The following is a 15,024-nucleotide window of genomic DNA, read 5'->3' on the forward strand; positions in this document are numbered from 1 at the left end:
CTTGGAGCTACTCCTCAGGAGTCCCGTAGCGAATCAGAATGGGGGACTCCCTTGATGTCATTGACATGGGGGCTTCATTAATTCACATGTATGTAAACCAAGAACTTTCCCATTCTAGTAATTTCATGCTCAAAGTCCATGAATCCAAAAATATATCCAGTCAGCAGGTCTTTAGTTTTTTGTGACATTTGAGTTTTAGGTCAATCAGCCTACCAAAGTCCTGAATTAAAATAATTAAATTTAAAACTAGTAAATATTCCTAAGCCATGCTCATATAGGTACATTTACTAGTCTATAGACAGATAACTTCCCCATGTGTTTTGGTACTCAGTGACTCAACTTTAAATAATATTTTTGACGCACAAAGGTTGGGTGAAAGGTTAGACTTTTAACTCAGAGCAAAATCTCTCTTCCTCCTAAAATCACAGTTTTGAGGTTCAGTTTTTATATGCAAGCCTAAATCCATATTGGTATCCCTAGGTAACTAAATAGGTGGTCTAACTTTCAAAAGTGACTTCAGAAGGACTTGTTAGCACTTGTCAAAATCAGATTGAATCAGTTAAGCCTCATGGCTACAGCACTTGCCGATGAAGGACTGCCACTGGAAACACCTTCAGAGAATGAGGCGATAAATGGCTAACTAACATTACATCTACTTTGAAGACACTATTTGTGAAACTCTGACTCTGTAGAAATCCAGGGAAAAATTAACATTTTAGAATAGACTTATAAATTCCTGAAGCCCAGATTGTAACAACCATGTGAATCCCCTTCAGACTTCAGATTTTTGGAGTGCTAACATCATACTCACTCTGAAGATGAAAACGTTGTGTGGTACCAGAGACGACTTATTTAAAATTAAAACAGTGTGGGAGTGGGCAAGTTGTTCAGAAATTCATTTAACTGAACCAGCAGTGAAAATAAAAAATATCTGACTGTCTCAGTGCACTAATTCCTACATCATGGAGCAGTAGAACAGATATTTCTTGGATGAGGTATGCTCATAAAAACTGTCACATCACTGAAGAAAGTTACAGGTTTGGTGTATTCAAGAAAGAGAGTCAAGGTTGTTTTGGTGGTAGACTTCTTTTTTCCATCCCACTGAGGTGTACTTTTTGTGACTGGTTGGGTCACAGAGACCCCTTTGGGACTGCCACCTGATGTGCTGAGACTACCTCTGAGCCTGTTTTCCCTGGCAGCTTGGGACTTCAGTACCCTTTCTTGTTGAGCTAGACATGCTAGCCTGATGCAAACACAGACCCAGGTCTGAACCAAGTCCCCCCAAAAGCTGCAGGCTTCATTGAAAACAGCTTAAGAAGTGCTCTTGTCTCCAACACCCAAACACCCAGCTCCCAGTCATGTCCAAACCCCAAATAAATCAGTTTTACTCTGTATAAAGCTTATACAGGGTAAAGTCATAAATTGCGTGATTTCTATAACACTGATAGAGAGAGGTGCACAGCTCTTTGCTCTCCCAGGAATTAATTACTTACTCTGGGTTAATTTCTAAGCAAAAAGTCGTTTTATTAAGTATAAAAAGTAGGATTTAAGTGGTTCCAAGTAATGAGAGAACACAAAGTAAATTACCAAGCAAAATAAAACAAAAACACGCAAGTCTAAGCCAAATACAGTAGGAAACCAAATGCAGGTAAATCTCACCCTCAGGGATGTTCCAATAAGCTTCTTTGATAGACTAGACTCCTTCCTAGTCTGGGTTCAGCAGTCACTCGTTCCCCTGTAGTTACTGTCCTTTGTTCCAGTTTCTTTCAGGCATCTCTTTGGGGTGGAGAAGCTGTCTTTTTGAGCCATCTGAAGACAAAATGGAGGGGTTTCCAGGGCCTTATATCATCTTTCTCTTGTGGCTGGAAACCCCTTTGTTCTCCTGTGTAAAATCCCCTCAACAAGATGGAGTTTTCAGTCACCTGAGCAAGTCACATGCCTATGAATGATTCAGCTTTTTGCAGGCCGATGCCATTGTTTACATGTTAGTTTGAACATTCCCAGAAAAGCTCAGATGTGGATTGGCGTCTCCCAAAGTCCATTATCAGTTAAGTATGTGTTGACTGGGCACTTACTGAGAATAGTCCTTTTTTCAAGAAGCCCACCAAACGCTTCACTGAGGCTACTTAGAATCAAACAAATACATAGCCAATATTCATAACTTCAAATACAAAAATGATACACACATACAGACAGCATAATCATAACCAGCAAACTATAACCTTCCCATAGACACCCCACTTGGACTCCTCTGTATAAGAACTGGTGCAACCATAGGACCCTGGTTGCAACAATGATCTGTACGGTCACAGTTTGTCAATAACGTCACACTTTTGTCTTAGCCTAAGTGGTAAAAATGACTGGGGATCCCAAATATGTTTTTCTGATATTTCTCTTAACAGAGCTGTGCTGTATAAACCAGAGGCAGCAAAACAAATACTCCCTGAAAACAGCATGCTGAGAAACATTACATTTGATGAAGAATTTCAAGGGGAACAGCTAGTGACTGAAGGTAAACATGTAACTTCTGAGAAAGTACCATTACAAACATTTATTCCTTAAATGTTTGTTCTATACATCACTCCTAATAAAAATATTTCTGTGCCATATTCGGTAAATACAGAATAGAAATCCTGATTTGCACAAAATTTACCTCCTGTTATTCCTACCCAGACCTGCTTATTTTTGTGTACCCATTATGTGGGTTTTTTGGTTGCAAGCTCTTTGTGGCAAGGACTGTTATTTGTTGAGCTTGTACAGTAAGCTTATGGCAAAACAGGACTCTGACTTGGTTGACCATGAGGCAGTATTGCATTATAAATGTTAAATAATTGTTTCAGTAGCTTCTTCCTCTCATTGCTGCTTCAAAAATATTATGTTCAGACACTTCTTCAATGCAAATTTGTCAGTTAATTTTACAAAGATCAGAATAAATTCACTTTAAGAAGTGACCATTTTATAGTTTCTAAGGAACATCTTTTTGAAGTAGTGCAAAAATTACTTTTCCCAAACAAGAAGTATTTCAAGCAGTGCCTTTTCTTCCTCTCCTTTGTACCATGAAGGAATTTATTATCTAGATTATTAAGTAAGCCTACTTCTGCCTCTGAGGCTGTCCTTTTTTTGTGAGTTGGTGAAAACCCTCAATATCTTATATGAACAAAGAAAAATTTCATATTGAATGCCAAAAGCTTACTTATTTACTTACTGAGCACTGAAAGTGTTAAATAGTATTCAGGCACACAAAGAAATTATGTTGCTTAAGGATTTACAAGTGAATATAATCTAGACTGATTCTTTCCCCCTGTATTCTTTTCTATAAAATGTTTGCTTTGTCTTTACAACAACAAAAGATGTGAGGCTTGAAAGCTTGTCTCTCTCACCCCAACAGAGGTTAGTCCAATACAGATATTACCTCACCCACCTTGTTTCTCTAATATCCTGGGACCAACAAGCCAAAAACAATGTAATATTGGTGAAGCATTCATGGTATGTTGAGCACCTTAGAAAAATTCATGACGAAATTAATTATTATTAAGGCTGTCAAGTGATTAAAAAATTAATTGCGGTTAATTGCTTGATTAAAAAAATTAATTGTGATTAATTGTGCTGTTAATAGAATACCATTTATTTAAATATTTTTGGGTATTTTCTACGTTTTCAAATATATGGGTTTCAATTACAGCACAGAATATCAAGTGTATAATGCTCACTTTATTTTTTATTACAAGTATTTGCACTGTAGAAAAACCAAAAGAAATAGTACTTTTCATTCACCTAATACAAGTTCTGTAGTGCAGTCTCTTTATCGTGAAAGTTGAACTTACAGATGTAGAATTATATACAAAAAAACTGCATCCAAAAATAAAACAATGTAAAACTTTAGAGCCTGCAAGTTCACTCTGTCCTACTTCTTATTCAGCCAATCGCTCAGACAAACAAGTTTGTTTACATTTGCAGGAGATAACGCTGCCCACTTCTTATTTACAATGTCACGTGAAAGTGAGAACAGGCATTCACATGGCACTGTTGTAGCCGGCATTGCAAGATATTTATGTGCCAGATGTGCTAAAGATTCATATGTCCCTTCATGCTTCAACCACTGTTCCAGAGGACATGCGTCGCTGCTCATGATGGGTTCTGCTTGATAACAATCCAAAGCAGTGCAGACTTTTGTTTGTTTTCATTCTCTGAGTCAGATGCCACTAGCAGAAGGTTGATTTTCTTTTTTGGTGGTTCGGGTTCTGTAGTTTCTGCATCGGAGTGTTGCTCTTCTAAGACTACTGAAAGCATGCTCCACACCTTGTCCCTCTCAGTTTGGAAGGCATGTCAGATTCTTAAACTTTCTGTTGAGTGCTGTAGTTATCTTTAGAAATCTCATATTGGTACCTTCTTTGCGTTTTGTGAAATCTGCAGGGAAAGTATTCTTAAAATGAACAATGTGTGCTGGGTCATCATCCGAGACTGCTATAACATGAAATATATGGCACAATGTGGGTAAAACAGAACAGGGGATATATACGATTCTCCCCACAGGAGTTCAGTCACAAATTTAATTAACGCATTCTTTTTTTGTAATGAGCGTCATCAGCATGGAAGCATGTCCTCTGGATTGGTGGCCGAAGCATGAAGGGGCAACGAATGTTGAGCATATCTGGCACATAAATACCTTACAATGCCAGCTTCAAAAGTGCCCTGCATGTGCCTGTTCTCACTTTCTGGTGATCTTGTAAATAAGAGGGCAGCATTATCTGCTGTAAATGTAAACAAACTTGTTTGCTTTAAAACTGGCTGGACAAGAAATAGGACTGAGTGAACTTGTTGGCGTGAAGTTTTACGTTGTTTTGGTTTTGAGTGCAGTTATGTAACAAACAAAATCTACATTTATCAATTGCACTTTCATGACCGAGATTGCACTACAGTACTGTACTTTTATAAGGTGAATTGAAAAATACTATTCCTTTTATCATTTTTACAGTGCAAATATTTGTAATAAAAATAATATATACTTTGATTTCAATTACAACACAGAATACAATATATATGAAAATGTAGGAGAAACATCCAAAATATTTAATAAATTTCAATTGGTGTTCTGTTTAACATTGCAATTAAAACTGTGATTAATCGCAATTAATTTTTTTTTCACAATTACTTTTTTTAGTTAATTGCGTGAGTTAACTGCAGTTAATCGACAGCCCTAATTATTATATATTTAGTGCAGGGGTTGGATGGTATGCAGTAAATAAAGCCAGTGGCTACATATTCAATGAGGAGAATAAAAACAAATTCTGAATAGCTAGTCATTTGGTAACTATAGTCCATTTGTGCACTGAATGAGGCAGAGGTCCTGTGGAAAAAATAGTGTGATCATGTAATTAGAGAATGTGTCATTGTGCGGATGTACAATGGGAGCAAACTAAGGTTGCCTGGACATCCTTAGTTCTACCTTTTTCTAACTTTTTGATGCTTTACTAAACCTCTTCTAACATAGTTTTCTGTAAGTAATTATTACATACATGGACTTATTAAATCTGTAACTTCTCCAAGGTGCAATACTAGCACTTTTGAGACACTATCTAGTAGTCCCATTTAAATGGCATTTCTTGTTCCGAAAGATTCCCAACTGCTTTATGAAATGTGTACGTACTACATACTGGATCTTTAGAGGCATTAGGTGGCAAGGGAAGGCTGTGCTTCCTGACTACTATAAATAGATATTTTAAAATTCAGTGGTTTTCAACTTGTGGTCCGTGGAGTCCTAGGGGTCCGCAGACTGTCTAAGGGGTCCACAAAGTATTGTCGGTACCATAGAACAGTGGATTTCAACCTGTGGTCTGCAGACCCCAGGGGTCTGCAGACAAAGCTGAAGATTTCCAAAGGGGTCTGTACCTCCATTAAAAATTTTTTAGGGGTGAAATGAAAAAACATTGAAAACCATTGTTTTAGTTGGTTTGTGTGTGTCAGGTAAAATTGACATTTACCAACAACGAACAAATTAGATCAGTACCTGCCAAGCCTAACACCACCAATTAAATATCAGCATTAACTAGTTAAGTGGTGATCACTTCAGCAAATAAAAATGGGGAAGAGTGAAGAAGTGACACCTACTGTATGGGAGGGATGGGTTTGGAACTGAGATTTTTGCAGGTAGAAAAATGCAGCAGGAGGGAGATGTCAGGAAAGAGTGAGAAATAAAAGGGAGAATAGGATGAAGGGGGGTAGAAATAGTGTTATTTCTAAGACTGACCATATTTTCTGGCTAAGTGGTGCTAAATATGCCAGCTGCAGAACAAATAGCACAATTCAGTTAGCATAAAAGCCACATTCTGCCCTTGATCGTTTTATAAACTTTCCGTTGACATCAGTGAGTTACATGATGAGCTGGAAATCCAAATTAAATTTGATACTCCACAGAATGTGTGGCACTCTTGATCCAAGTATTCTTAATCTGAAGCGTAGGTGCTATACAAACAGTAATAATCATCCTTTCTAGCTACTATGCAGCAGAGCCAATAATATACATTGGCCTGTGTTGTTTATAGTAAGAAAGTACATATCCTGTGAGAAGTTTCTGTTCATTTTCTTCTTTGAGTGATGATCCCTATTTCCTACATGAATACCCGTGTGCACATTGTCCCTCCTTTTGGAGATTTTTAGTAAGCACTGTCCATTGGCGCAGACATGCGTTGTTGTCCTTGTGCTCCAAACAGAAGGTATGGACTGATGGCTCTCTGGTTTCCAGTCTTCCATGCCAGTTGATCCCTCATACTGGCGCTACTGGGGACCTTGGGATCCTACCCTAGGCATTTGGAATGGGTACATGAGCCTTATTTACCATCTCCTTGCCAACCCTGACTGGTCCTATCAGAGGATGAAGGTGAAATGGAGCTGATGGTTCTGACTGCTTTGGGAGAGGTTTCATCATCTTGCCCTGGATGAGGTGGTTACCCCTTCTTCACCTGACAATTTCAGGCACTGTGTCAGAAACTCTTACATGGAGTGGTGCCTCAGCTGCAGATACAGTTTGAAGTTCAGGAGCTCCAACATAGATTGCTGGACATTTTGCAGCCCTCAGCCTTTTGGATCTAGCAAAAAAACTGTGGCACATTCCCACTTCTTGTGCTCCCACCCTGAAGAAGGCTGAGAAGCGCTATTTTGCCCCATCCAAGGGGGGAGAGTTTCTATTCTCGCACCCACTGCCTAACTCCTTGGTGGTACAAGTGGCCACTGAGCGGTGAAGGCTGCAACACTCCAAAACTGTTTCCTCAGACGAAGGTCCAAATGGCTTGGTCTCCTGAGAAGAAAGGTTGTCTTCACCTCACTCCAATTCAGTATTTCAGATTACGTGACTCTTCTAGCTCAATATGATTTCACCAGTTATACTAAGTTTTTAAGTTTTAAAGACAAGCTTCCTCGGGAAAATAGACCCTGCTTCCATTTCTTAATTGATGAGGGCAAATTGGTGGCCAAGGCTTACCTTCAAGTGTTCTTCCATTTGGGCTAGCTACAGCACAGAGAGTCTTTACAAAAGTGTTGGTTTTTTTTCAGTGATGGCAGCTTGGATGAAAAGAAATGGGTTTACAGTCTTCCCATATCTTGATGACTGGCTTCTAATGAGCAGGTCATATGAGGAAGTCCAGTTGGCAATCTGTTTCTGATTTGCCTCTTTACTTCTATAGGAGTTTAACCATGAGAAGTCTGCTTTGAGCCCCCACAAGGTCCATAAACTTCATAGGAGTGAACTTGGACTCAGCTACAGAAAGAGGCGAACTATCTATGGAGAGATTCCATGCCATGCAGGCTTTCATAAACCAGGTCACCCTCAGGCCCCAGACTTCAGTTAGAACATGCCTGTTTCTCCTAGGCCACATAGCCTCATGCACACATGTGATGCTGTTTGCCAGGCTCCATTTCCGTTGTCTGAAAACCTAGCTTCTGTCTGTCTACTCGCTAGAGGAGTGCAATATCCATGCCATACTGATAGTTCAATCCAAGGTTCTGGACTCTTTCAGCTGGTGGACAAAGCCGAAGACTGTTTGAGTGGGGATCCTTTTCCTCACATAGACACCCAAGGCAGGCATCTTTACTGATGTCTGCCTGTTAGGTTGAGTAGCTCATATGGATGATTGTTCTGCACAAGGCATCTGGACCCCCTCGGGAGTCCAGAATACATATCAATTTACTAGAAGTGAGCAGTCTGTTGGGCCTGCAATGGCTTCTTCCCACTTATCCAATCCTGGCATATCCAAATAATGCTGTAAAAAATGACCACTCTCTTCAGTATAAAGAAGCAGGAGGGAACAAGATTCCTCCCTCTTTGTATGGAGTCAGTCAACCTTTGGACCTGTAGTATCCACCATGACATAAACCTTTCAGCAGCATATTTACCAGGTGTGTAGAACTGCTTAGTAGACATTCTCAGTAGGCATTTTTCCACAGATCATGAATGGGAGATTGACAATTCAGTCCTGGATGAGGTCTTCACCCAGTCTTGGGACCTTTTTGCCTCACAGCTTAACAGGCAACTTCCTCTATACTGCTTGAGAGGAGCTCTAGACAAAGGCTCAAATGCCCTTCTGCTAACGTGGAAGGATCACCTCAGGTATGCCTTCCTTCCCATCCCATTAATAGCACAGGTCCTACAGAAAATTTATGACAGAGCTTGAGTCATCCTTACACCCAACTGGCCAAGACAGTTCTGGTTCATGTATTTACTGTAGTTCTTGAAGTGATTGCACATGTGTTTTCAGGTTATAATATGAGCGTGCCCGTGCACAATCATCAGAAATTTTTCCCTTAGTAATATCTGTTGGGGTGAGGCTTGAGCACCTTCTGCTACTGCACATCCCTGTGTGCCAGTGTGACAAAGTGGGACTGTTCTTAATGTTCTCTCTGATTACTGTGTGAGTGCCTCAGTTTCCCGTATGCATTTCTTAAGTATCTCTGTGGTGGGATAAGGGTGTGAGAGTGTTGCAGGCCCTAGAGGGCCAGTGTCTGTACAGAGAATGGCCGACACCCTGTCTCCTGGCAACTGATGGTTTGGGCCCCTCCCCTGTAAGGTGCCAACTGACAGTGTTGGAGAACCAAGAGATCAGGTGGCCTCCTGGCCCAGGAAAGAGACAAAGGCCAGAGGACAGGTGGGAGAGTTTCAGTTTGGCGCTGGCTGGGGAAGTGGAGGGAGGCCCAACCTGTACCTAAAAACTCTACTTTAGACTGTGTTCCTGTCATCTAATAAACCTTTTGTTTAACTGGCTGGCTGAGAGTCACGTCTGACTGCGGAATTGAGAGCCCCGCCTGTGTGGACTTGCTTTGGGAAGCGCACGGTGGGCCAGGGGATGCTGAATGCTCTGAGGTCAGACCCAGGAAGGTCAAAGCTGTGGAAGCTTCTTGCCCTGGAGACAGTCTGCTCTGAGAGAGGAGGCTCCCCCAGTCCTGACTGGCTTTGTATTGAGTAGTTCCCGAGCATCGCCCGGTGACTCCATGACAGCCAGTATAAAGGGCTCCGCTGCCCCTAAACTCACTCAGTTCCTTCTTATCACCTGTGATGGTTGTTGAAATTTCTTGGCTTGCCTTAACAAGTGCTCTCTTTGTTCATATAACTGTTGTTTGAGATGTGTTGCACATGTCCATTCCACAGCCCTCCCTCCTACACCTCTGCATTTGGAGTTGTCTGGCAAGAAGGAACTGAGGAGCCTTGGGGGGCTGGGCCCTTTATATCCATGCATGCGGCAACAGGGGTGCTCGAGCTGCCCAATATGTACCACTGAGAAAAATTTCCAGTGACTGTGTGCCCTCATGCTCACACCAAAGGTGGAATGGACATGTGCAACACATTTCAAAGAAAACATTTAGGGAAAATTAGTAACTTTTTTCTCAGCTTGTCCGCCCATAAGCATTCACCCATTTCCAGACCACCCAACGCAAGCAAACCTTCAGACATCTCAGCCCAGAATCACTGCATCTCAGGAACTAGTATTTGGATGGGCATCAGATGTAGAGTGTTAATGTTCCAAAACGGTGCAATCCATTGTCAATCAAAGTAAGAGAGAGTCTACCAGAAGATGTTCTTCAGCTAAATGGAAGTATTTCTTCTCTTGGGCTCAATGACACCAGTTATTTCCAGAATCTGCTGGGATCCTTGCTGTTCTGGAATATATACTTACTGTTAAGACACTGAGTCTCTTTTAGTTCCCTTTTGGGTTCATTTGGCAGCAGTCAGTGCTTTTCCTTCCCCCTGCTGACAACCACAGTATTTTTTACTCATCCTGCAACAACTAAATTTTTGAATGACCGCCTTCAATCCTTCCCACCTTTTGGTGGTGAAGCTCACATCCCAGTGGGACCTTCGTTCTTTTGTCTCATCAGACCTCCCTTCAAGCCTTCTGTACCCCGTATTTCAATGAAAGTTGCTTTCCTATTCACCATAACCTCAGAGGTTTATTGCAAGAGTGGGCGGATGAGATTCTGTGGCCTGCATTGTGCAGGAGGTCAGACTAGATGATCATAATGGTCCCTTCTGAACTTAATATCTAGGTACCTGTGTATCAGCCAGAAGAGCCAGTGAGCTGGGAACACTCATGACAGACCCCCCCCGCCCCACATACCACTTTCCAAAAAGAAAAGGTTTCATTGTGCCCTGACCTGAAACTCATCTTTAAGGTACCTTTAGAGTTTCACATCCACTTACAATTTTTCTTCTGAAACTATACTTCTGATGAAGAGAGGAGGCTTCATTCTCTGGGCATCTGAAGGGCACTGGCCTTTTATTTACAAAACAAAGGTGATTAGAAAGACACCTAAACTGTTTGTTTCCATAGCAGCGAGGTCATGTGGTCAACCTATATCTGCGCAGAAACTTTTTGTAATGGATCTCTGGTGATATCTTTTGCTACTAACTAGTTCACATCCCTCCACCAGAGCACAGGCAAGATCTACTAGAGATATGTACAGCAGCTGTCTAGAGCTCCTTGCATGCTTCAAGAGACATTACACTTGGGTCTAGCTGTCTTCTACATATATACCTGTGCAGACAGCAGTATTACAGTCAGCTATCACTTCTGTGTCTTCGTACTCACCTCCTGTTTGACAACTGCTTGCTAATCTCCATGTGGAATACACATAGGGTCCATCACTAAATGGAACTGGAGGTTCTTTGAGATGTGTGGTCTTTTATCTGTATTCCACTACCCTCCCTCCATACCCTCTGCTTCAGATTATAATCTGGATTTGCAGTAAAATAAGGACCTGAGAAGCGCTGGTATACATTGCCCTTTATACCCTTGGTTTGGAGCATGAGGAGAATAGTTGTGCAAACATGTACCAACAGACACAGCTTAGTAAAAATCTCCAGACTCAGGTTAATGGTGAGCGGGTGTAGCCTCGAGTGGAATACTAATAAGGACCTCACATCTCGAAGACCTCCAGTTATGAGTAAGTAACCTCTATTTCATACATCATTTTACCTTTTACCTGCCAAAACTATTTTATTGTGACTGTTGAGCCTAAAATCATAGCATTGTAGCATTTGCATAAAAATGTAGAAGAAACTTAAATATTCTTAATACAGCTTGTCAATCCAAATATGCAGAAGCACTAAACTTACTGTATGGTAAGGCTCTCATTAGGTCCTCAGTTCATGTTAGCTCATGTCTGCAAGTTGGAAGCCAACCAAGACTTATTTTCCAAAAACGAGTCTATTTTAGGTTCAGTAATGCAAACTATATTAGGTTACACAATCCATTTATTAGTTTATTATGGATATCTTTTCTGAAACTTCTAGCCGATCAATTCACAGTTACAATGCGTTATTGTTGTATGTTATCCTTTTTAGATTTTTTTCCTTTTAATCCTTCAAAATATCTTTTTAGTGTATGACCTACCGCAAAGGACAAATGACATTGAGCTTTTTTATGGAAATATGCGTAAAGTTATTCTTTCTGTGGTTGGAGATGCTGGAGAGTCCAGTTTTAAGAGGAATTGTCTTCAGCAGTCTCCAGGACATAGCTTGGAATCAGACAGGTAAAGTGAACATTAGGTTTAATACATATAAAAATAATTATGATTTACTGCTAATTGAGGGGGTCACATTACCTTTCACATTAAAAGCTTGATAAGGCTTTTTAGAGGTAGTGGTGCTTGGGACAGTGACATTGTCAGTGACAAAAACTAGATCAAAAAGTTCAGCTGTCTTTTCTTTGTACTTACACTCCCTCATTTCTCCATGTATTAGGAAGGGTTTCGGCAGTACTCTGAAAATGCTGTTTTCTGGGTTGACTATTACAATGAATCTTGTTTTTGCATTTTGATGTACATTCTGATAGAACCGTGATAACTAAAATTCTAAACTGATAAAAAGCTGATGATGCACCTCTGCCTGCAATTTATGGATCTCTTCTGCTGCATTCTGTCAGCTTGCAAAGAGAATGTATTTTTTCAAAATAAAGTATGCCCCTTATCTGAGAGATTAAGGCTTGTTTGGGGGTAGCAGGGAGAAGCTAGCTGAAGTTTTGATGCCTCTGTGAGTAGAATAAACTTATTATGCGGAACTGATCAGCTATTACACTGACCTATCCACCACACAAAGCCCTCAAAGATTGTGGAACCCATATTGCTTCCTTAAAGGAATAATATCAATCCAGAAGTTAACTTTCCCTCAAACTGCTAGTGTTCCAGTTCAGGGATCAGTTCTGTGAGGACTATGGAGCAGTTCTGTAGAATGCTATTTTATATGTCAAAGTACATTTGTCCCTGTTTTCCTTCTCTCATGCCCAACAGTTAGCGACTGACAAACATTGTGGCACCACCTACCAGAAGCAATGAGGCAAAATATTTATCAGTCAAGTCTGATATGTGTCAGTGTTCTCTTTGCTCTGCCTCCTAACCTGGAAGCATACCTTATACTTCAGTTCTCAACTGTTGTTCTGTCCTTCCTAACCTCCTATTCCACCTTCTGAACTTAATAGGGAAGAAAAGGGAAAAATCCAGTGAGTGTAGGAGTCTTCTGCTGCTGAGATCTGCTTCAAAGTTTTCTAGCCAGACAGGAGCCCTACAGGAGAGGGCAGAATATCATCCACTCTCTTCCTCCCTGTCTTCCTCAAAGGCTCTGAACCCCTGGGGACGGAGTGCTCTTAAGATTCAGCTCTGTCTCCAAGAAGTGATGCTTGTCTTGTCTTCATGGCCTGGAAGCCAACTTTAGAGCTCCTGGTGCAGGTAAAGCTACTTGGGAGTATCAGTCCAAATTTACAGACCCCTGGCAGGCTGCATTACACCAGGATAAACCCAATTGTTCAGGCCCTTCTTTACTTTCAGAAATTTTGTGCTTCATTGACCTGGGTCGATCTTATTGGGTAAAATCTACACCCTTCTTCTGCTAAATGTTTGTGCCCCATCTCCTCTCCCCCCCCCCCCCCCAAATCTCTGCTTCTTTGAGTGTTGATCCCTCAGTGTATTTCATTGTGGGTATGCATGTGCTCCATGTGCTTCAGACTGGAAGACTTCTGCTAATGATGTCTGTTTGTCCATGGTTGCAACCTCTCATGGTCTGAATTGAGGATTTAAGGAGTGGTATAGACTGAGTGCCCCTCCAGTTCCATTCTACTGCTGTGTGGTCTGAGAGGGACTCCTCCATTGTCCACAGAGCTGATCCTGTAACTTCGAACCTGTAAACATTTCACAAGTAATTTTATTACCTAGATATTAGTTCTGGTTAGTTTTGTTGGTTTTTAGGGACTTCTTCCACTCATGGGCTGCCCCAGCCTGGATGGGACTCACATTATGCCCAGGTTCCCAGGCTTTGTGATGCATCTGTGGCAGGAGACAGTTCTTGGTCAGCAACAACCATCAAAGGTGCCTGTACTGCCTTGGAGAAGCTCATATTTTTACTGGGTACAGTATCTGCCAGTCTTTTCCAAGCAGAACCTGGCAAGCATGGGAATTCAAACTTAGGATGCTCCACAAGGAGTATATTTTTATGAGGCCTCAGTCTGATCCAAAGTGGGCAGACCCCCTCTTCTCATCATGCAGAGGTGTTAAGGAATGTTCCATCTAGCACTGTCACGTCTGACACGTGGGTGAGCAAAGTTAGAGCTAAGAAGACCTCTTCCCCAACTCACCATGAGGCTAGAAAGCCCTCTTAAAAAGCCTAAAGAAAAATCCGCTTCCAGAGCCATGTAAATGAAAAGGGGTACTTCCCTGATATCCTTCTCAGCTGAGTGACTCTTCATGCTCTGTTCTGAGGTTCAAGAGCCTATAAAGGACACAGTACCAACCCACAGGTTTTGAGGAGTCAGAGAGCCTTTGCATCGGCACCATTGACAGAGGAAGGACTGTCAATACCAAGAACGGAGTGTAATAAGCCAAGACCGGTACAACCACCCCTACCATCAAAGGATACATGAGAACTTCATGGACTGTTGGTACTGACACGAGTGCATAAGGAAACACCAGTGTCCAAAGAACAGACAAATATACCACTCCTGAGGATATTTTTTGTCATTCTGAACCCAGAATCCCCCCTTCTAATGGACCTGGTCTTTACAAGGATAATTTTAACACTAGCAGTCTGCAAACGCTACAAGAGAAACTGATTCCTCATTCTAACTATAGTTACATTAGTGCTACATAGACTGTACCAAGGGCACCACAAATGGAAGTGGAACTTTCATTTTCCTCTTCAGGGGAATCTCTGACATGGAGATGGGACTGGCATCACCACACCAACAGCTATAAGCCCAGACAGAGAAGTTAGAATATCCTGGGCTCTGCCACAGCCTCATAATATGGGGTTCCCTTCCCTCACCCCAGGACTGTTGGTATCCTCTATGCCAGGGGTTCTCAAACTTAATTGCACTGCAACCCCCTTCTTACAACAAAAATTATTTCATGCCCCCAGGCGGGGGGATGGAAGCCTGAGCCCACCCAAGTCCTACTGCCCTTGGTGGTCCCCCAAACCCCACAGCTCCAGGCAGGGGGGCCAAAGCTGAAGCTTAAGCATTTCAACCCCGGGCAGGAGGCCTGCAACCTGAG

General features: G+C 41.6%; 1 protein-coding gene across 1 annotated transcript in view; it reads left to right on the plus strand.

Moving 5' to 3' along the window:
- Window positions 1-15,024, plus strand: part of CEP192 (centrosomal protein 192) — a 192,224-nt gene that overhangs the window by 125,770 nt on the left and 51,430 nt on the right. Inside the window, exons 35-36 of the mRNA XM_084619054.1 lie at window positions 2,403-2,512; window positions 11,868-12,018. Coding sequence (XP_084475180.1) covers window positions 2,403-2,512; window positions 11,868-12,018 — 261 coding nt within the window. The remainder of the gene's footprint in view (window positions 1-2,402; window positions 2,513-11,867; window positions 12,019-15,024) is intronic.

The sequence above is a fragment of the Lepidochelys olivacea genome (genome assembly GCF_965140295.1).
Source record: "Lepidochelys olivacea isolate rLepOli2 genome assembly, chromosome: 2".
In the NCBI taxonomy this organism is placed as follows: domain Eukaryota; kingdom Metazoa; phylum Chordata; order Testudines; family Cheloniidae; genus Lepidochelys; species Lepidochelys olivacea.